General features: G+C 40.0%; 1 protein-coding gene across 4 annotated transcripts; it reads right to left on the bottom strand.

Annotated features, from left to right (window-relative positions):
• Positions 1 to 369: 369 nt before the first annotated feature.
• LOC101172858 (nectin-1-like) lies at positions 370 to 23,897 on the bottom strand. 4 transcript variants are annotated; one of them, XM_078939787.1, is made up of 11 exons: positions 23,563 to 23,897; positions 19,949 to 20,247; positions 18,563 to 18,895; positions 18,182 to 18,481; positions 10,560 to 10,653; positions 10,223 to 10,374; positions 7,629 to 7,734; positions 7,463 to 7,538; positions 7,256 to 7,306; positions 3,030 to 3,085; positions 370 to 1,760 (listed from the first exon to the last, which is right to left on the bottom strand). In XM_078939787.1, exons 2-11 carry the CDS (start codon positions 19,971 to 19,973, stop codon positions 1,565 to 1,567), a joined length of 1,389 nt encoding a protein of 462 aa, XP_078795913.1. In that variant the 5' UTR covers positions 19,974 to 20,247; positions 23,563 to 23,897; the 3' UTR covers positions 370 to 1,564. The 4 variants fall into 4 exon arrangements, 3 of the variants coding, with proteins under 3 accessions (XP_078795913.1, XP_011488185.1, XP_023806676.1); XM_011489883.4 differs by lacking the exon at positions 19,949 to 20,247 and having other exon boundaries at positions 23,563 to 23,895; XR_013652849.1 differs by lacking the exons at positions 3,030 to 3,085; positions 19,949 to 20,247 and adding an exon at positions 6,973 to 7,108 and having other exon boundaries at positions 1,626 to 1,760.

Raw genomic sequence — 23,897 nt, 5'->3', positions numbered from 1 at the left:
TCCTGTGAGCCGTACCTCATTACATTTATGTAAAAATACATGACAGGGTTTACTGTCATTTGGATGACAGTAGGACTGTCATGCAGAAAACTTGGGTTTGCTTCCCAGGGAGGGCAATGAGCTAAAATCCAGGGTGGGTCCTTAGACAAGACCCTTGTTGCTGTTGCCTATCTGTGCCTAGAAAATACAGAGTTGTGTCAGGAAGGGCATCCACCGTAAAAACTCTGCCAAACCACACAGGTGGCGAAACCTAACGGGATAAGATGAAAGGCGAACACCATCACCGTAATTTGGAGGGCAGCGATACAGAAGAATTTTCAATCTGTGAATTTATGCATCAAAGTGAACAAATAAAGAAAAAACGTCCATGCTGGTTTAACCTTCTTTAATTCATCATACTGAAAAATAAAATACTGCATTTTAATTCACTTCTGTCTTCAGATTATTCTTTGTTCTCTTTAAAACGTCTTACTCCAGAAATCCACAAGATGGCACCATTTATTATTTTTGTTTGCACAGGAACAACACAAAAGAAACAGAAGAAAAGTTACACATGACAAAAATTCATTAAGAAAACAGAAATAAAATAGACTAAATTATTTATAAGAGTACACTCTGTTACAACTACAAAAGTGTAACAAAAATTACTTTTATTTGATTTTATTATAGCACAAAATCTGTGTGACCATTGTGCTATCCCAGGCACCAGCAAAGTGACTATTTGTCTCCCTTTAAATTGGCAGACCGACTGTTTTTGGGTTTGAAAAAAGTTGTGATGTCACTTAAAGGACATACCTGAGTTCATCATGACCCCCTGGGCAATTAGTTCTCAGTCTTTTATTGAGGTCCCATCATTTTTGTCCAACTCTATTTCATTATTTTTTTAATAATACTGTTAATCAACAACTCAAAAGTAATGGCTGATATTTAATAATTTAATTTTCAATAAATTTTAACCTATGGTTACTTTTGAACGTTTCAAGTCATTTCATTGAGTATTGTGGACTTTCTTTCTTTAAATGAGGGCTACTAACAATTTTGTCAACCACTGTAAACGAGGGAGCAGAGAGAAAATACAAATATAAAATAAAAATAAATAAAATATAAATATTGCAGCAACCCAACCTTTTCTTAATTGCACTCTTATTAATAATATTAACAATTCGAAAATTAGGTTTAAAATAGATAGTGGCACTCTGAGAGAGGTAGACAAGAAAAAAAAACTTTGAAGCTAATCTTTCACAGACTTCAGTGGAATGCTGGATTTCTCTCAAAATATTGCAGCTTCTTTTAGCAAAAGCTTTGAGGCAATAAGATTCAACTATGTTGGGAAGAATCGTCAGTTCAGAGTGGATGAGGCACATACAATGAATCAATTTTACAAAATATGTTTATCAAGTATAAAACTGATTCTAAAAATGTTTTAGAGATCCAGTTTTGTTATTTTAATGCTGTGTAACTTTTCTGTAGGTGTGAAGTCAAAGATTGTTTACCCCAGACTCCATTTTCACTGAAAACACTGTCAGATCCTCCTCTCTCCTTGACTCCTCTGCTCTTTGCTTTATCAGCTCCTGTCAATGTCCTTCAGAGTAAAAGCTGCTTCTGAAGCGTCTTGTTTCTCTCTGATCGTATTGTGCGTCCATGAGGACAGACACAAATGTAACTTTAGTGTCTCTCTACAGTTTAAAACCAAATTCCACATTTGCACCTGATGGACATCAAAGGCCGGAGGATCCTTCTGCCACGGCTTCAGCAGGACTCTAAAGCAGAAAAACATCAGAGCAATCGTGAGGTAAACCAGCAGAGACCATCATTAAACTTCATGAAATAATAATTCACAGAGAAACAATGTTTACATAAAAATGCTTACATCAAAGGAAGAAAAGGATTTTCTAAAAAAGTGTCTCAACTTTGATTTCATCATTTAATTGTAGACAATATGAATATGCAGATTTTATAAAGTCAGTCGTGCCACAGTTTATGCTGTGCTGACAGTAGAAACTGAGGTTGAATATTTTCATCTGCAGATCTATTTCAGACTATTGGTTTCCTTTTGAAAACACCAGAGCAAAGCACCAAGTTTAACCGCTTCATGCTTTAATTTGCAACCATTAAATTCAGGACTGCTGCAGAAATTTAGCATCACTTTAAAAGTTAAAAAAGAAAAATATTTTAAAATCTAAAAGAAGAATAAATTGAGACATGCTGGTTAAAGGTAGGACTGCACGATACGAGGAAAAGTCATGCGATACATGAACAAATAGCAAAACAACTAAATACATCATTTCATTTCACTGCAACAGGTTTATGTAAATAAGAGTCAAAATAACTTAAATTATACTTCAAATGATACTCGACTAAATATGAAGCTCCATCTGATTGGACAAATACATAAATGGATTTATTTGATTCATTAAATACTTCAAACTGCTATAAGATTGTTTTACAACATTTAAAGTACCGGTAAACATTTATTGCAATTTTCATTGTCTTTTGAGATATGATATCGCGATAACAATGAATTTGTGATTGATTGTGCAGACCAAGTTAAAAGTAAAAACTTTTTTTAAAAATATCTTCCAGTGAAAGGGTCCTGGGCTCCATCGGAACTCTCTCCTCTTTTCCAGTTGGTGACTAGAACCAAAATTACTTTAACGAAGGAGAAAACCGAGCTTCCCTTCACTTTTATACTTTCAGATTCTTCTATAAATTCCAAGGTTTCATAAGGTGTCGATGTATTAATGTACCACATTCAAGCTGGCACGTCTGGTTTGAAACAGTCTTTTATTCTTGGATCTTTTGTTTTTCTAGTTTAAAAGCTTACATAAATTAACAAACCTTGATCTGATTCAGATTAACGGTCACTGTTTATTAATGGATTAACCAAAGTAAAGGAAGTAAATGACATAAGTGCTTTTTAGAGGAAAAAAATGACCACAGGGGGGAAAGTCAAGATGCAGAACAACAAAAAAGGCTGTAAACGTGCCAAAGAGGGTAAAAGTGCTTTCGTAAGAGGTACAGGCACTTACTGCTGCAGTGGGACAAAAAAGACTTTATTCAGTGACTCAGATGGAAAGCTGTCCATCTGAAAAGATGAGAGAAGTCTGAATAGTTCAGCAAAGAAACCCTTCTACTCCAACCCAGGGGAGGGTTCAATGTGGAGAAAAGGTTTTACACACCTACGTGCTAAAACTAAAAAGAGTTTTACTATGATGCCACGTCAGCCACTACATCCATTTTGCACATATTCATTGCACAGATAAAATTGGTCATATGTGAATACACATGGAAAAAGTGAGAAAAGTTTAGGTTTTAAGTGAAATTTTCACAGATGTATCACGAATTAACAACGTTAAAACCATAGAACAAGTAAGAATAAACCCCACAAAGAACGCTCAAAACTGCGTTTCATTGAATTTCTTCACTTTGACCATTCAAAGCACTGAGCAGAAATCACGTTGCATCAGCACCCTGGTCAGCTCCCACCGCGGACGGGCCCCATCCATCCATCCACCCATCCATCCATCCATCCATCCATGCATCCATCCATCCATCCATCCACCCATCCGTCAATCCATCCATGCATCCACCCAACCGTCCATCCATCCACCCACCCATCCATCTGTCCATCCATCCACCCATCCGTCCATCCATCCATCCATCCATCCACCCATCCATCCATCCATCCATCCACCCATCCATCCATCCATCCATCCATGCATCCATCCATCCATCCACCCGTCCATCCACCCATCCATCCATCCATCCATCCACCCATCCATCCATCCATCCACCCATCCATCCATCCATCCACCCATCCATCCATCCATCCACCCATCCATCCATCCATCCATCCACCCATCCATCCATCCATCCATCCATGCATCCATCCATCCATCCACCCGTCCATCCACCCATCCGTCAATCCATCCATCCATCCACCCAACCGTCCATCCATCCACCCACCCATCCATCTGTCCATCCATCCACCCATCCGTCCATCCATCCATCCATCCATCCACCCATCCGTCCATCCATCCATCCATCCATCCACCCATCCATCCATCCACCCACCCATCCATCCATCCACCCGTCCACCCGTCCATCCGTCCATCCACCCACCCATCCATCCATCCATCCATCCATCCACCCATCCATCCATCCACCCACCCATCCATCCATCCACCCGTCCACCCGTCCATCCGTCCATCCACCCACCCATCCATCCATCCATCCACCCACCCACCCACCCATCCATCCATCCGTCCATTTTCTGAACCTGCTGAACACCTTTTGTGGTCATGCGGCTGCTGGAGCCTATCCCAGTTACTGCAGGGTGAAGGTGAGGTGCACCCCAGACAGGTCAACAGTCTGTCACAGAGCCACACAATCACACCCACATCCACACCCAAGGGACAATTTAGAATCATCAATCAACCTACGTGTGACACATTTTTTGGACTGTGGGAGGAAAGCGGTGCAAACGACAACACCACCGTGCAGCTCCTGGTCATCTGACCTTCTCCCTGCAATTATTTGTCAGTCTGAGAGTTTTCTTTGCTGCTGACTTTACTTTTTCCTGCTATACTACACCTCTTCTGTGTGGAGAACGTTTGGCTGTAATGAAAGAATACAATCTAAGAGGGCACCATGAAACGTCTAAGAAACACACAGACAAAGACAAAGACACGGAACAAAGGCTACAGAAGGTGGAAGAAGTAAAATGAGGTCTTAAGTCCCAGTAGGCTCTGTTCACAATTGCAAAATCACAAAGCGGAGCTGCCGTCAAGGCGAGTTTTATTGTGGCGGAAGAGGTCGCAAAATCCGCCCGACCATTTACAGAGGGAGAGTTTATCCAAAACTGTATGCTTAAAGTTTGTGACGCAGTGTGCCCAGACAAAAGGCAACTATTTTCAAACGTGAGCCTGAGCAGAAACACTGTTGCTGAATGTATAGGCCAGCTTTCCACCAATCTAAAAGAACAGCTGATTCAAAGAGGTTCATTGTGTCTAGAGAATTATACTGCGTCTTTAAATTATTTTTTATCAGACACTGGTTTGTTTTGTAATGTAAAACGTACCGACATGTTTCAGTGGAATGTCTTGACCCTGATGAAGGTGGAAGACATTCCACTGAAACATGTCGGTACGTTTTACATTACAAAACAAACCAGTGTCTGATAAAAAATAATTTAGATACGCAGTAAAACAACAGCTTGTGGGAAAGGGAAAAGATTTCATCGCATATTCCCTTACTGTGGATGAGAGCACTGACACATCTGACATTGCCCAGCTGTCAATTTTCATTCGTGGAGTGGACTCCAGCCTGAGCATAACAGAAGAGCTTTTGGCATTTCGTCCTTTGCATGGCACAACTGCCGGACAAGATATATGAAGAGGTATCCAGATGTGTAAATGAGATGGGCCTGCCTTGGGAAAAACTCGTGGGATTGACAACAGACGGAGAACCCGCGATGTGTGGGCTCAGGAGTGGATTGGTCGCAAGGATGCGTGAGAGGAAGCGTGAGGAAAACGTAACAGGTAAGCTGACAGCTTATCACTGCATAATACACCAGGAGTCGTTGTGTGGCAAAGCCTTGAAAATGGAACATGTGATGAGCACCATAACGCGGGCAGTTAACTTCATCAGAGCAAGAGGTTTAAATCCCCGCCAGTTCAAGGCATTTCTGGGCGAGTTAGATACAGAGTATGGTGACTTGCCCTATCACACAGAGGTGCGATGGCTAAGCCAGGGAAAGGTGCTGCAAAGATGTTTCGAGCTGCGTGAGGAGATCCGTCTGTTCATGGAAAGCAAAGGGAAAGACACAACAGAGCTCCGAGATGAACTTTTCTGTGTGAAATGGCATTTCTGTGCCACATCACGAGCCATCTGAATGTGATGAACCTGCAGCTGCAGGGAAGGGGGCGTGTCATCTCTGATATGTACAGTACAGTGCAGGCGTTTAAACCAAGCTCAGTCTGTGGGAGACGCAGATGCAGAAAGAAAACTTGAGCCACTTTCCCAGTTGCCAGACCATGAAAAAGAAGCTCTCTTCCGCTGTGTTCCCCACTGCACAGTTTGCTGACAAACTCAACATACCTGCGGCCAAAATAAATTTTTACATTTGTTTCTACAAGACATGGGATTTTTCTTTTAAAGGAGTTTTTTTTTTGTCTGTGTGCCATAGATTTTTGCATTTTATTTTATTTTATCTTTTTTATTTATTTATGTATATTTATTTTTCAGTTAATGGACTCAGGCAAAATTGCAGATAAGAGCCATGAGAAAGAATACAATTGATTTGATTTTTTCTATAATTTCTCATTTTACTATTTGAAGTAGTAATTGATAGGATAATAGAGCAGCTTAATATTGCAGTTTCAGTTTACAATGCATGCAGTTTCATTTATGCATTTATCTTAATATAAGGAACATGTTTTGTTTTTGAAGAAAACATGCTTTTTTGCTGTTTGCCTGTTGAAAATGTTTTCTCTTTTACTTACTGACAGAGCCATAAGAAAATATTACTTTATTCATTTAATGTACAGGACATGTGATTTTTCTTTGAAGGCAGTTTGTTCTTGTCTGTGTGCCTGCTGAAAAATGTTTTCCCGATTATTCATTTAATCATTAAATATTACGCTGTATTAGGTCTTGTTCAATAGGCTACATGCAACCATTTCAATATGTTTTAATAAACATTGAACCAGTCCGGCCCTCGGCTTATAGCCAATTGGTTTTTTTGGCCCTCTGTGCATTTGACTTTGACATCCCTGCCTTAGATGGTTTAATGCGAGCTGCCTGAAGGACTCACACACCACTAGCCTCAGCACCGGGACGCAGTGCTCATTGTGGCAGAGCCAACCTCAAACACATAGCGCCAAACCTTTACCAGCTGCAACCAAATATCACTTTCAGTACAAGACATTACTTTTTACCCACAATACCATTCACAAAGTCGCCCTCTGGTACCTCACTGATCTCCATGTCCCTGAACCAGCCTCCATTCTCAGATCCTCCTCATCTGTCCATCTCACTGCTCCATCTGCCTCTGTCACAGGGAGCATTCAGCTGCTCTGCTCCTCTTCTTTGGAATTCACTACCCTGACTGATATTTGTGGTATTACTTTGTAATACAGTTGTCCCTACTTGTCACTCATCTGTTTCAAGTCACCACTAGTCTCTCAGTCCCGCTGTGTTTCATTCAGGTAACCAAAACATGCAGCACAGCCTTATATCTGTTTATTGATCTTACCTTTTCTTCTTGCTGTCCAGATGACGACCTGGTTTGCAAGGGCCTTACTTCCTGTTTGGCGGCATAGGAAAGTGATTATTTTGTTGTTTGTAATGATTTAACTTTTTAATTTATTGTTTCTTTCTGTTTCTTTTGTTTACAAGATTTTAAATGTAGTTTCCAAGAAATCTGAAATCTGATTATTATTACTATTATCATTATTATTACCGCTCCTTCCGCAGTCTCTGCTGCTGGAGGATCTTGTCTCCAAACTTGCCTCATCTCACCGCAAAGATCGGAAAACCTGTTAAAATTATTACATGAAAAAAAATCGTTTTTATTCATTTTGTGAATTTGTCACTTCAACTTATAAAGTAACTGGAGGACCTGATACCTTTGAAGTTTTCCAGTTCTTTGACAATACACCCCTATAATCGCGAGAATAAGGAGAATCAGCAGAGTGCTGAAGACAGCAATGATGATGGGATTTGTGCAATTTCCTGTAAAAAAACAAGATACAGAAAAAGAGTCAGCAGAAATGTTAATAAAACTGATTTACCATGCAATTGGAATGTGTTCTCTCATGTGCAGTAATGTTTAGTTTGAATAATAACAGAAACGTTTTCCTTCATAGATGCAGTCAAATTTTCATCTATTAAATAATTCAGATTTGAAAGTAAACAATGATCACAAATAAATACTTTTATTTTAAAATAATAAAATACACATCTCTATGAAGGAAACTTTATAAAAACGGTCAAGTTTTCACTTAACTGAACAAAGAAATGCAATAATTTACGGGTAAATATGTTTTCTAAGATGGAAAATTCACACTGAAGCTTCAGCAATCACACATTTTAAATAGAAACCAAAAGAAATTTTTATTTGTATATGCTTGTTATATACATTATATAACAAGTATAAACAAGTAGTAACATATATTTCTATCTGAGTCTGGTCTTACTAAGAAATAAAGACTAGGTGTGTAACAATTAATCGTTTTCTATTCCTACGATCCCCATCTCTATCAGGCCATCCTTTAATGGGGGCCCATGGACTGCCACCTTGTCATGGTTGGGGGGCTTCCGTGTCTCAACGACCTGAATTGCTATGCTGGCTGGAGCTTTTTGCTCCTTGTAGGATCTCCCATGCCAGACAGATTGAAGTGTAGAGGCCAGACAAAGAGCAGTCCACTGGCCCTGTAAAACTACGATAGTTACAGAAACATCAACAAAATCAAAAAACAGCCTAACGTGCAACGGGCCTCCAAAGTCCAAACAAGAGACTTGCATGAATGACTGTGGTGAAAGTCAAACCTTGGAAGCCACTGACTGGAAGATGGAAGTTTTGAGCACTAAAACAATACCTGATTAGGATTCTGGAATGTATGAACAATGTACCAAACAGGAAAATTGGCACAAGTGACAACAGAGATCCGTTGACACAGCACAACACAGACATAAAGACTGCACTACACTACACACCAGATGGAAAAAGGAAAAGAGGACGGCCAAAGATCACCTGGCACGGAACAGTAGAAGCTGAGCTGAAAGAATTTGGACACACCTGGGGAACCATCTACCCCTTGGCCCATAACCGTCAGAAATGGTTACTATAACCTAAAAACGGCGGAGTGGATCAGAGTGACCAACACACACATGTGATGTCAGCAAAAAGGATCTGTCCATCGTTCCAGTCCAATGTCTGGAAACACTTTGAATTTAGCAAAGATATATGACCCTATAGTCTACTAGAATGTTCCCCTTGGATTATTTTGATGTGGAAAAACAGTGGTCTGAACTTTAGGAAACTAAAATGTGACTGGATTTGACATTCATTCTTATTTACTTGTTTGTTTGCATTCATATTTCCACTTGATTATCTTGAAGAAATCCAAAGAATCTGGAAAACTTCACCTGGGACTGTTCAGTACCAGGAATTTATGTCACGATGCGGGGGTGGCTGAGAGCCGGTTGGACTAGTCATGGGACGAGCGACACTGGTGCATCAGCACTGTGCCGAGAGCTCAAGAGGGAAACCTTGTATCGGTGCGTGTATTGCTTTAAGAAAGAATCACGTGACCTATACAGGAACTGTATCGTTTGGATGTGCCGCGCCAAAGTGTGTTTATCAGGAAAGAAACTGTATCAACATGTCGTGGGTTTGTCGGATGGAGTTGTGCTTGATCATGGATCGTCCTAGGAAGTTTTCCCCGGTGTGGAATAATTTTGATCTCGTGACGCCAAACGAGGTAAATCTTTTTCTCCTTTTCTGTAAATACTATTTTTGAAGGTGGCGCATTACACTCACTTTATCAGTTTATCAAGTGAATGACCTGTGATACATATGATAGTCAGTTAAAGAGCCTTACAGTTGCTTTATTCATGTTATCATGTAATTATGAGATCCTGATCTCGTAATCATGAGATAGAGATTTTTTTTAATGCAATGTTCTGGTAGAGGTTTGAATTGTTTTCAGATAAATTAACTTTTAATGTTATTGTAGGTGAAGTGTCGGCTCTGCTCCACAGAGCTATCTTATATCAATAAGAGCACTTCATCAATGATGAGGCATTATAGAGCTCGGCATGGCAATGAAGAATTGGCAGCTACTCGTGAGAGTACCTCAGGTATGTTGAAATTCTCTCTAAAAATTGTGCTGAAAAACAACATGCATGCAAACAGACAGGCTCAAGGCTTGGTATCGAACCTCCAACCCTCTTGCTGTAATGTGACAGTGCTAACCACTACACCACCATGTCGTCTTATGTCTATTTGATATTGTTTGTAAAAATTACAGACCTTTTATTAAGCTTTTGACAAAATAATTCCTTTTGGGCCACAAATTAACCACAAATTATGCTTCGAATCATTGTTAAAATGAATCGTTACAGCCTTTATAAAGACCCAGCATGTCTAAAAAGTATTCTTTTATTCTGTAACCACAGTCTACAGATGGACTACAGATGAACTCACAGCAGAACTCACCTGAAGAGAAATGCACAAACTTATATGCCCGTTTGCTTCCGTATGGATTTGTGGTCTCACACTGATAAAGGCCGGACACATCATTGCTCTGGCTTAAAAACTGCAGCGTTGCCCTCTCAACTTCAACTGATGGAGGCAGAGGCTGGCCAGACCTGAAAGAGACAAAAAAAATTAAATCCCATAAAAAAATAAAAATTGAATCAGATTTCAAGCCTGAATTGCATATTGAAAAGTCAATTGAGGTTTGCATATTACTTTAAATTACAGGTGGCAAAACTGTCATATTTACTTAGTGTATCTGATAAAAAGATCTGTTTTTTTAGACATTTTTCAATACCTTGTCCAGATAACAGTTGCTTTTGGATTTGCCTCAGTTTCACACTCAAATGAGACTTCGGATCGTTTAACAATGTTGACTTTCCCAGGCGGGTCTGCAATAAATAAAAAACAAGGTTTATGCCATAAGATAAATGTCAGTCCTACAGGGGTAACAATAGTTCAAAAGCAGTTATATTTCTAATGAGAAAAATGTGCAACTTTGTGCAAAAATAAAGTTGTTCTGCCTAAAATACTAAATATTTGCCACAAAAAAAACTTTTCATTGTATAAAATATTGGAAAGCAAGAATCAAGGCTCTTCCATGTGGTCATGTTGGATATAAAGTCCTTTACACCAGCGTTATTCAGGACATTTTTTAGGCCACTGACCAGTTTAATGTCAGACAATATTTTCGTTGACCGGCTGAAATTCTAGGGTCATTTTTTTAATGTTTTTTTTTTGTTTTTAGTTTCCAGAAACATTAAAAACGTTGTACATGAAATTGACAATGAAGAAAAATGAAGAGATTAAATATGCGATTCAAGATTCAATAAGTAGTTGTTGATTTGTAAAATTTGTTTCTGGATTGTAAAAATTAACTAAAGGCAAAATTAAGTTTGTTTGTTTTTTTGGTATGTTTTGCCATTTTATTATTAGTATTATTATTTTAACTTTTCCTGTCCAACAACTGAGCAAGCAGATCAGAGCTGAAGGCCTCTTGTGTTGGACATACAGTATATTACTTTAAAAATAGGTGTTATGAATCTTCTGACACAGCAGATGTATATTTGAATTAACCCCTTTTGTAATTTTTACTAAACTTTATTCATCTTATTTATATGTGTAACAGTTTTTGTTGGTAAAGAAAAAAAGGTAAAAAGAGAGAGAGATGCTGGGGGGGGGGGGGGGGGGGGGGGTTGGAGAGAAGGGGGCATTGAGCATCATACCTCAAAAAGCTGGATGTCTTGCTGGATGTTTATAATCATTACAGTTAGGTTAAGATGTAATACAAATCTAGAAGGGGAGGGCTTGTCCACACAAACACACTCAAACATACCTGTTGGCTCCAAAAAGGTTCACATTCAAAACATATCAACACGACACAACTAATGTTTACACAGTCGCATACTTATGCATTCAGACCAACTAGTGAGAAATATTTCATTCAGTCACGCAAACTATCTGTGCAAAGGTGAAAGAGCACCTGTACTCTAGTGAGTGTCCATGTTCTTCTAAGGTGAATGTTGGAATGTAAAAAGAAGGGGGGAGAGTGCCCACTGCCCAGCCATCCCCACACCAAGACCCCCGCCGCGCAGCAGCAGCCATGAACCCCCCCCAACACCTGCATGGTAGCAAACATAGAACAACCACCCACCAGGTAATCATATCCGCCACCCAAGCCAGGGCCAGCAGGACTGCTACAGGGCCACCCAAAGCCAGAGAGCAGGGAGGCATGGGGGTACAGAGATTGCAAGCTCCAGCCAACCAGAGGAGCAGCCCTCTTGCCGCGCCAGGAGGGCCCAACGCTGGGCCCAACCTCAGGAGAGCACCCCCAGCCACAGACTGGCCCCCCACCACCACCCATGAGTTCTGAGCATCCCCCCAGTTTTTAAATTTAATGATAATAACAATGCATTTTATATAAAGCCCCTTTCTTGCCCCTTAGGGACACTGTACATTACAGAAAATACAATAAATAAATAAAGTCAGCCAACTGATGGATGGACAGTCAGAGAAGAAAGGCGGTTTTAAAGAGGTGAGTTTTGAGTCTGGATTTAAAGATGAGCGGTGAGTCAATGATACGGAGGTCCAGGGGAAGAAGGTTCCATAGTTGAGGGTAGGGGTGTTAGAAAAAAATTGATTCTGCAATATATTGCGATAGTTCATTTGGCGATATTTGTAACGATTCAAAATGCTGTCAGGACAATGTTTATTTATTCATTTCTGAACTTCCTTCAGTGTCTGACTCTTGTTTTCCTCTTCACCCTCCGACCACTAGTTGACAGCAGAGAACACAAAGCCTCTTTGAGCAGTTCTGAGATAAGACATGAACTGCTTAGTTTTTACTTGGTATGGATTGCGAACCGAAACTGGTGAGCCATGTTGCTGCCAGCAACATACAAAAACGCGGATTGTGGTGCTTTTTGGAAAAGAACGGAGAGATGGTGACGAACTTCAGGAAGAAACCACCAGCTTCCCAGCCTCTCAGCATCTTGGGCATAGATGTGGCAGAGGTTGAGGAGTACAAATACTTGGGAGTAACCATCGACAACAGACTGAGCTGGAAGAGCAACAGCACTGCAGTGTACAAGAAGGCCAGTAGCAGACTCTACTTCCTGAAGAAAAACTAAGGTCCTTCAATGTGTGCGGCAGGATGCTTGGGGTGTTCTACCAGTCTGTTGTGGCCAGCACTCTGTTCTTCTCTGTGGTCTGCTGAGGGGGCAGTGCCAGGGATACTAATAGACTGAACAAACTCATTTGAAGAGCTGGCTCTGTAATCAGATGTAAAATGGACACGTTTGAAACTGTGATGGAGAGGAGGACTTTAACTAAACTCGTATCCATCATGGATAATCCTCTCCATCCTGTTCTTGACGGACAGCGGAGCACCTTCTCCAAGAGGCTTAGGCAGCTTCGCTGTCACACCAACCGCTACAGGAGATCATTCCTTCCTCACTCCATTGGACTCTATAACTTTTCATCCATTTGCAATATATAAACCAATTTATGGTCTGTCTGTTTTTCTCCAGAGCTGTCATGCAAACCAACTGGTTTTTTTTTTTATTGATCTGTTCTCTGTTATCACCCACTGTTTGTGTGCTTGTATCTTGAGCCTAACGCTGACGCTGCAATAACCCAGTTTCCCAAGCTGGGATCAATAAAGTATCTTTATCTTACCTTTGTAGAGGCTCAGATAAGAACAAGCGAAGCACTGCAGCTGCACAGCAGCTAGTAGGCTAATGCAATTAGCATCAACCAAAAAACTATCGGCAAAGCAGGACAAAATTCTGCAGAACCTCCCAGCAACAGATTTTAGTTTAGTGACCTGATCGATCAGAGTGATGTGTACAACGCTCTAAAAAAAAAAGGGCAACGTGGTATTTATAAAGTCGAATTAAAAAAGAAAAGAAAAAATGTGTTCCGATACAATATTGGGATATGTATCGTATCGTGGGGTGCGTATCGGGATATATATCGTATCGCCAGACTCTTGCCAATTTACACGCCAATCCAGTGGCTGAAGGCTCTGCTCCCCATGGTGACCAGTCAGATGGGGGGTACAAAGACTGCAGAGAGAAAGAAGACTGGAAAGAGCGGGGGGGGGTGTAAATGTGGAGAAAATCTATGGAGAGAAATTAGACTCAGTCAGATTTGTGCATGCGTAATTCTTGATTTGTGCGTAAATTAGGATTTGTGTTTGCATATTCTTGCTTTGTTCGTGCGTAAATTAGGATTTGTGCATAAATTTGGATTTGTGCGTGATTTGTTACTCACATAATACGTTTTGTGTATAAGTTAAAAAAATATAAAATGAAAAAAATACAAAATGCAATTTACGTATGCACAAATTAAGATTACAACAGCTTGAAACTACTTACACACACACATCTTTAAAAACACGCACGAATCCCTTGTTACGCACACACAAAGCCAAAGTTACGCACGGATCTACCGTGAGACTGTTTTCACGTCTCACAATTTCGTCCGTAAGTGCTGCGTTTAAATACCAGTGGAATGCTCGGTCATTAGAATTTTCCTATCAGCCTTCCCTTCTAAACGTATTTCCTTCAGTGGGTGTAGCAGGGCTTAAAAAAACTTTAAAGGAAAATAAAAATTATTATCTGAGAATATGACGTTCACTTTTAAACGCTAATATATATGTTAAAAGTATATTATTCTCAGAGACACCGAATTGATACAAAATGCGTAACAGGAACGACCAGTAGGGGGCACTGTTTTTTTCTTCCGGAAAAATCAAAGGCAGTCAGACTGAGAGAGTCACGGGAAGAATGGCGGCCCATCTCGGTGGTCAGCGCCCCGAAGTAAGTAGCCTCTATGTTCAACACTAACATCTACTGTCTTCATGTATTGATTGAGTCATTGTCTGGATACGTTTAGAAGGGAAGGCTGATAGGAAAATTCTAATGACCGAGCATTCCACTGGTATTTAAACGCAGCACTTACGGACGGATTTGTGAGACGTGAAAACAGTCTCACGGTAGATCCGTGCGTAACTTTGGCTTTGTGTGTGCGTAACAAGGGATTCGTGCGTGTTTTTTAAAGATGTGTGTGTGTAAGTAGTTTCAAGCTGTTGTAATCTTAATTTGTGCATACGTAAATTGCATTTTGTATTTTTTTCATTTTATATGTTTTTAACTTATACACAAAACGTATTATGTGAGTAACAAATCACGCACAAATCCAAATTTATGCACAAATCCTAATTTACGCACGAACAAAGCAAGAATATGCAAACACAAATCCTAATTTACGCACAAATCAAGAATTACGCACGCACAAATCCGACTGAGTCTAATTTCTCTCCATAAAAATCAGATAAATAAAGTCAAAAGAAGAAGTTTAAATTGTATTCTGAATTTGATTAGGAGCCAGTATAGTTGCTGAAGGACGGGGGTGATGTGATGAAACGGTGGAGTTCTGGAAACGATGCCAGCGGCTGAATTTTGGACCAGTTGGGGTTTATTGAGAGTTTTTTGAGGGAAACCAAAGAGAAGAGCATTACAGTAATCAAGGCGAGAAGTGACCAAACCATTAACCAAAATGGAAGCGGAGTGGATAGTGAGGGAGGGGCGAGGATGACTTATGTTGCGCAGACTGAGTAATAGGTGGACCAAGTAATGTTATTTATGTGGGGTTCAAAGGAAAGTGAACTATCAAGAATGACACCCACACTCTATACCTGAGGAGAAGGGAAAACTGAAACAGAGTCAATGGCGAGCGTGAAGTTTGGAACTTGAAACGGTGGATTTAGAGGCAACAAGAAATAGTTCTGTTTTATCTCTATTAGGTTTAAGAATGTTTTGACTGAACCAGTTTTTAATTTCAAGTAAACAGGAGGTGAGGGAGGAGGGTGGGAGAGAGGAATTGGGTTTGCTGGAGATATAGAGCTGGGTGTCATCCGCATAACCATGGAAGTTAACATTGAATTTATGGAAGATGTTGCCAAGCAGAATGCATTTATGTGGCAGCTCTGTAATATACGAGATGGTCTTCTTAATTATTGGTATGGTTATTATGAAGCGCCTGTTCGCTCATCATTTTAATTTTTAATCCGTGCGGTTAGTGCTTTTTTTGTGGCGGAACGGAGCCGGAAGAAGGGTTAGGAGAAGGCTAACACATGCTAACAACATTTAGCCTTGGATGTACATAAAATCCATGCGGGAAATGCCGCTATCTGCATCCTGGCTGCACGTAAATATGTGGGAATAACATCAGCCTTTATTTTGTTAGGACACGGCTGGAAACACAAATTCAGGTTGATCGTTTGAACCGTTTCTAAGCACTGAGCAGCATTTCTGCTTGGAAAAGCTCACACACCACCCCAAAGCCGGTGCATGCTCTGCTCGGAGACACAGTTCTACCGGGAGACAAGGTTCTCCTGAGTTCCTCCCCTCAAACACAAAGCTATAAGTCAGGCTGCTCTGCTCAGAGACACGGCTCACTTGGTCAAACAGCAGCCGTGGAGCAGTCGGTCGGTCCCGTTTGTGCTCGTAAGCCTTCTCTAGAGTGAAACACCGTCTATGCATGACGTGAAATCAGAGTAGGAGTGACGCATGATCGGAATGAACCGTTTACATGAACAACGATTAGATCAACAATCGGCATAACCCACCTATCTTGATCAGAAAGAGATTTTGATCTAAATGAATCTGATCGGGTCAGAATATTTTGAGCGACATGTTGCATTTTTCTTCCGATAAGGCATTCTTTGCGATTACTTTTGTCCATGTAAACACAGCTATTGAAGCAATCCAATTGTACAGTTTTGACCCAAATTCCAGCTCAGATGAGGAAAACTGAGACGTACATGGATCTATTTGTCTGCAAGAGGATGCCACCGATTGAAAAAGCCTGTAGTGGTGACTACAAACATTTTTTCATCTGCTCCTGATTTACGACGATTTGAATAAATAAATACTCAGAAATATATTTTAAGCACCAGTTTACTTATACATGTCCTCCACTGTGACAAAAATGCCACAAGAACAGGTTAAAAACACCAAAAACAGGATTTTCATTAAAATGGGTCTTTGAAGAACAGGATAAGCTGAAGTCCGATCCGCTCAATTTCAATGAAATTAAAAAAAAAATTTAATTAAAAAAAAAGTAGGGCTGGGTGATATGGCCAGCCCTACTTTTAACTTTTAATTCGATTCCCGTTTTTTTTTTTCTTCCCCCCTGCTGCCGTTTTTTTGCTTTTATTTAATCAAACGCAAGACAAATGTAACCGCCATTTCTGGGATCAATAAAAAATAAATGAACACACTCTTGGAATCAAAGTTAAGTATAGGATTTTTCTTCTTCTCACTGCCTTCAGGACTTGTGTTTTTTATGTAATTTTTGTCTTATTTTGTTATTCTGTACTTGTTTTCACTTGTCCAAAATAAAAAGGTTACTTACTTACTTAAAGTCCCAGCTGTGTTTTAAGGTTTTAAATAAATTAATAATTTAATAAAATCCTCCACGGAGAAGATGATGAAGCTGCAGTTGCGCCCCCCCCCACGTCTCAAATGAATATACCGTTACAAGTAATAATTACAACGCAGTATTCTTTATTAACGAATAACAGTAACAACTAACTATCTAACTAAGGAACTAACTATACAGGCGTTGTAGAATGAATATGTGTGTGTGTCAGGGCGCGTGCGTGTGTAACAGAACTGAGCGCATGCCGCGCAAGCGCGCGTGAGAGACTCGCGTGGCACGTTGCAGCGTCGGTTCTCTTCCTCCACGTCTGTGGCAGTGAACCCGTACTAATTCCAAACAACAGATGATTTTATTCCTTTCTTGGGAACAAACTTCCCACTCTCACCGGTAGCCATGCTGTCGCTAGCTGCTTCGTGTGTGTTATGATGTTGTTGTTTGTCGCTTGCCATACCGCCGTGTAAAACTAGCGCTACGGAAGCTCCGGGGAGCCAAAAATGCGCCATAACACAAGAACTCGATTTAGTTATTTTTGAAATCGCCCGTAACAAAAAATTTTAATTAATTCATTCAATCGATTTATCGCCCAGGCCTAAAAAAAATTAAAGAATCTTTTTTTTAAATCTTTCATTTAAAGGCCTGGTGGTGTATCTCAGCACATTGTCCATTTCTTCGTTAACATCAGAAAACAATACGTTCATTTCGGGAACACTTCTTCAGACATTTAGCTGGACTTTTCTACTTCCTTTAAAGCGTTCTTCCTCAAAAACACTGTCAAAGGTCACCCTCTGGTCTTCTCACAACAAATATTCTAAAAGGCTTTATAGGTATGAAAGGAGGACATGTTGTCCAACAGTCTTTCCTCCTATGTCAGTCCCAAGGCTTGTGTCCTGTTTTCCCCTGCATTCGTTATTCTTTCAGCATTTCTCACCTTCACGGAATAATCTGCTTTAGAGAAAATTTAAAGATACTTACAGTGGACCTGGATGTTGGTTTCCAAGATTTCTTCTTTAGTTGCCTCACTTGAGATGACACACTTCACCAACTGACCATTCATCTCTCTCCCAGGTTTTCCAAGCAGAGTACTCCATGTGGTGGTCGTACCATTAGCATGCTGAGTTTCATTAAGTTCTTCTCGAACTTTTCCTTCCAAAGAACCTTTGATCCATCTCACCTCTGCCTTAGGTTTGGAAGCAGCAGCTGTGCAGGTTGCAAGTGGAACCTCCTCATTTCCCTCTAAGGGTGTATAATCCATCAGATTTGTGATTGGGGGCACTAAAGGAGTACCAGTAAAATCAAGATGTTGCAGTAACAACAGTAACAAAATGCAGAACAATGTAAACAGTCAGATCTTACCAAGTATTACAAGTTGTGAATTTCTGCTTTGTGTTCCACTGGGGAACAAGCTGAAGATGCATGTGTAGCTTCCTTCATCCTTCAGTGTCACATTAGAAAACTTCAGAGTTCCGTTTTTATCATTGAAATTCCCTATTGATTCAAATCTTAAATCCTGTCCATTTCTATACTTGAGTCCATTCGTGGGCTGAATTGTCACGAAAACATCATCTGGAGCTTTTCCTTTGATCGTTCTCTGCCATGTGATCTGGGAAAGACGATCATTTGTGATTATGTGGCAGGGTAAGACGGCGGAGGATCCAAGCATCACAACCACATCTCCAGCCTGGACAGCTGTAAAGAGAACAAAACATGAATTTAACGCTTCTGTACAAAAATCCATCCAAAGTCTGCATTAAAGAAAGATAGTTTGTACTTTGATTAATACACAATAATCTCCTTCATACACTAAGTTTAACAACAAGACATTTTCCAACTTATCTGTGGTCTCTACTTCTAGTGGTTTGGACTATGGACTGTTTTTTTTTTCCACTTAAAGCCTTGTTCACATGCACCCACATAGTTGTTTGACCCATATGAGTGCAGATTTTTTTGGTTGTAGGGCAATGTTTTTCAAACTTTTTCGAGCCAAGGAACACTTTATCCTTGACAAAAATCCCGTGGCATTAAAAGAAAAATAAAAAAAGGAGAAACTCTGGTCTGTATTGATGTACAGTCCCTCCACGATCTTATGGGCATTTTTGTGATGACTGTGGCAGAAAAAGCTGGAAGTTGCAGATGTTTTTTCTAAAAGATGTAATAAAAGTTATGTTAGTTTTCTGTAATAATTTTTTACTAAATTATTTGAGAGGGCTGCACGGTGACGCAGTGGTTAGCGCTCTTGCTTCACAGCAAGAAGGCCCCCGGTTCAAGTCCCGGCTGGGGGACATGAAAAACACATCATCAATGGGGGACCTTTCTGTGTGGAGTTTGCATGTTCTCCCTGTGCATGCGTGGGTTTTCTCCGGGATCTCCAGCTTCCTCCCACCGTCCAAAAACATGCTTCATAGGTTGATTGGCAACTCTAAATTGTCCATAGGTGTGAATGTGAGAGTGAATGGATGTGTGATTGAGGATATTCCACCCTGCGACAGACTGGCGACCAGTCCAGGGCATCCCTTGCCTACGCCCAAGTCGCCGGGATAGGCTCCGGTGACCCCAAAAGGGAATAAACAGTTAAGAAGATGAATGAAAAAAAAGATGTATTTGAGATTTTACCCTGGTAGTTGGTTTTTCCCTTCAGTTTATTAACATGCAATTTTAGGTAGCCCAAGCTGGCTGCCTGCCTGCCGATACCCCAGCCTCTCTACTCTACCCGTGATTCCAAGACTTCAATAATCAACTTACCTGCCTGTGATCTCAATTTCCACATCGCCAAGTCCTCCCTCAAGATACCAAGCAGTAAGACATTCCTCTTCCACAAGCTCTGTGTTCACGGACTTCCTCATTCCAAGACCGGCGTCCTGCCCCCTCTCTGAGCTCTGGACCCTCCTCTCATTCCTCATCTCCCACAAGTCTGCCTCAGCGCCCTCTGGTGTCAGGTTTCAGTCATCATCCTGCCTGCTCTGGTCCTCAAATGAACTCTGAAGTTCTCTTACTCCTGGGTCTGTCATATTTTGTTGGTCCTCAAGACCTGGTCCTGACACCTGAGTAAATTTAACAGTAGCATAACTTTCACTAAGAATCCCATAATGCAGCGCTTTACCTCCCAACAAAATATAACAATAGCATAATTTTTACTACAGCATATTCCTTTGCATGACATTCCTATTTTGAATTTGTGTAATTTTGAAAGGTTATATTTTTATGGAGAACAAAATCTTTTGGTAACTTTAAAATTTAAAAAGTTTATCTTTTATATAGAATGACATTCAAGTAAGGAAAAAGTGATGTTTTCTTTCTTTTAACTTTTAACTTCCTTTAACTTAATATTTTCTGTCTTTTTTAATTTTTACGTTTAAAAACGTGTTAAAAATTTTAGTTCAATAAAACTTTATCCAGTTTGGAAATCAACATTCAGTGTATTTTGAATTTAAAAAACAGAAACACTTGTTTTTTCTTTTTTAATTACGTTCAAAATAAGATTAGCTGGTTTCAGGGTAACAACACTTGTTTACAGATAATATCCACCAAAATTAAAGAATATCTGTGGCTTATTTGGTTTCTGTTAAAAGAAAATGTTAATTAATTAACATGAATTTACTGATTAGTAGCATCCATTGCAGTCATAACAGTTCTTTCCCCCTCTGTTGACCTGTAACGGGCCTTGTGTGCTCTTCTTTGCTTCATTTATTTATCTTTTACGGTTGGTCTTTGAGGATTTTTTCCTCCTCATTTAAGAAACATTTTTTTCCTAAAATAAAAACATGTCATCCACTTAATCTTTTTCCCCAAAAAAAGAAAGTCTCTATTCATTTCTGAAGAAAAGAAAGAAAAAGAAAAAACGTTTTGGGGTCATAATTACTATGAAGTGCCTTTGGTGTCCCCATGACTATTACTCTTTCATAAACTAAATGGAGCAGAATAACTAAACTCTGACTTCTTATCATAAGCGACCCAAGACTTGCGCACAAATCAGTCAAATAATTTGGTTCTTAAATTGTGATTTCTTTAGTTTATGCTATTTTCTTTCTTTGGATGTATATGATTCTGGTATGTCCCGCACGCTGTTCTGCTAATTTCAGGGTGTGTAATAAATGGTTAAATTATGATAGATTAAAATAAATTGGTACACATTTCATGTCACAGCACAGTACTTGATAAAACAAGTAATTTTGATCAGGCAAATTTTATTTTCATAATGCTATTGAAGATTTTGCACACGTCCCTGACATTGCTGTCCACTCTGTCATTTTGGGGTAACTGTCTCTCTAAAAAAACCTGTTTTAGGTGACACCACAACCAGCATTTTGTGTTTCTTCACTGGAGACTGAAACAGTGGCTAGTTGCAGAGTAAATATTTACACTTTTCTTTAGTAATTTTAATCATATTAGGTGTGTAGTCAGATGTTATCAAGCTTAAAATGTCCACAATGTCATGGTGAAAAATTATTTAATATAAAAGCCTTTCCCAAATTTAAAATATATACGTTAAACAGTACACTGTCTACTTGCTAACTGAATCATGTTGCTAACTGAAGATCCACAATGTGCTCAATAAATGCTAACATTATCCAAAAATGTCCACCCTGTCATTGTCCACGCTGTCAGAAAACCTATTTTGACAGGGTGGACAGGGTTCATGGTTGCTAACCGATACATTGAAGAAATTGCATATGAGATTTTCTCTCAGCATATTGGCCACATTTCAGACACCTCCTTTTGCCATCTCAGACCCTTTTTGGTAGTATCACAGTAAAAAGGGAGACAACAACTACAGAGTATGAGTTCGCCACAGATTTCCAGGAGAGGTTACTCCATTTTAGGCGCCATGTTTTCAACATTAAATGGCAGTGTGATGCCTACAGGAAGCTCAGGAGCAGCTTGAAGCACAAAACCTCCCTCTTGCATATAGATTTTAGAGAAAATTACTCGTGCAAGTACAGTGAAGAAATACAATCTGTGCATTTTGGAGTTCACATAAGCATGCCAGTCTGCACACTGAAGTGCTCTACATCCCTGGTGAACAAGCACCACACATCTTCTCCAGAAGACATGACTCTGTCGCCATCTGGGCCCACCTTGATTCAGTTCTGAAGATACTGAGAAAACGTCGCCCACTAGCTAGCATAACTTCATTTGTACAGCGATAGGCCTGCAACACAGCATCGACAAAAGGGAAATTTCTTCTACCTCTCAACAGAACCCTACAAGTATGGGTTCAAACAAATAACATGGAATTTCTTTGAGGCTAGTCATGGCAAGGGTGTACCAGATGGTGTGGATGGAGCCCTCAAGAGGTCAGCAGACCGGATTGTAGCCCATGGAGGAGACATTCCTGATGCCCAGAGCTTGTATGGAAAGCTGAAAAGCCTGGAGACATCTGTTGAGTTGCTCTATGTCCCAGAGAGGGATATTGAATCCAAGACTGAGGTACCTGCAATAGCTGCCATAAAAGACTGCTTGGAGATGTGTCTCAGTGATTTTGTTCTTGTTGTTTTTTTTTTTCAAACCAATCATTCTCCCCTTAAAACAACATTTTTCTTCTGATTTTACAGTTGAATGATTGACTTTCACTGAGCACATTGATGTTCAGAGGTTATCTCAGTAATGCCACATGAATGGCTAATTTCTGGTGTTTTTCGACATTAAGGAAGAGTGGATCAAAACCAGTCTGTTCACCTGATAATTTCACCCTACATGGGAAAGGGACTTCTGGTAGTAATTTTCTTTCATTAATTGCATAATGAAGTAATTTAACGACCTTTTAAAAATGTGTCCACCCTGTCATGCTACTGTCCATCCTGTCATTTTCCCATTCAAAGAAAATAAACTATTTATTTCTACAAGTTAGCAAAACTATTTGTGTGACTCCTTTATTAATACATATGGACCAAGTGCTTTTGGTTGAAATTTTCACCAGATATCTTTGTTCTTAGATCTTATTTAGAAAATAAAGTGCAATTCTTGCTGATTTTTGTATGGTGCTGTTTTTTCCCCCCCACATTTCAGAAACAATTCATCCTAAAATAAAAAGATGTGATCCACTAAATCATTTTCCAAAATGATCTAGATATAGTCTCGGTTCTTTCTGAGGATACTTCTTTAAAAAAACGTTTTGACGCCTCGCGATAGTTTAGTAAAGCAGACGAGCGTACCGACAGCCTTGTTCGTTATCTTTGAATAATAACTGTTTTCTTGAAATCTTTTGCACACGTTTGTTTTGGAAACCAGGAAACCAGACAGTTGTAAACATTTTATTATAAGAAAGGGAACACTAGTAGGGCGTTTCCCCGATGTTTCATCATCATCATGTGAGGCGCAAAGGACAAAGCAAAGATGGAAAACAAACAAAAACAAACCTTCAACGTGTTTCGTCTCTAGATGAGATGCAGTCAAGAAGAACATCTTCAAAATGACGGAGAACAGTCCCGCAGAAAACCACAGCCATGTTTTTCTTTCTATTGGTCTCCGTCTCGCTGCTGTAGCTCCAAAAGGCTCTATCATGGTTGACGTTCACGCATCGCCGGCAACCCGAGAACATCCGGTACCCACACCGGGTTTCAACAGCCTTGGATCCGCAGATCAAAACAACCATCAAACAACCGTCAAATAACGGTCCCCAGAGCTCACCACCTCCTCACTGAACTGTTCACCGAAAACCCAGGAAGCGCCCTCTAGTGGCACAACCCTGTAC

The sequence above is a fragment of the Oryzias latipes genome, chromosome 21 (assembly GCF_053564925.1).
Source record: "Oryzias latipes strain Hd-rR chromosome 21, Olatipes_Hd-rR_3.1".
In the NCBI taxonomy this organism is placed as follows: Eukaryota; Metazoa; Chordata; class Actinopteri; order Beloniformes; family Adrianichthyidae; genus Oryzias; species Oryzias latipes.
This window is presented reverse-complemented; position numbering and strand designations above follow the sequence as displayed.

What these genes read in the sequence shown, in the direction of transcription:
- LOC101172858 (XM_011489883.4), bottom strand. Translation starts at nt 23,707, where the DNA reads ATGATAGAGCCTTTTGGAGCTACAGCAGCGAGACGGAGACCAATAGAA. An exon ending in AGAACTGGAAAACTTCAAAG is followed by an intron (nt 7,539 to 7,628) that starts GTATCAGGTCCT and finishes TAATTTTAACAG; the next exon opens with GTTTTCCGATCTTTGCGGTG. An exon ending in CAGAGACTGCGGAAGGAGCG is followed by an intron (nt 7,307 to 7,462) that starts GTAATAATAATG and finishes GCCGCCAAACAG; the next exon opens with GAAGTAAGGCCCTTGCAAAC.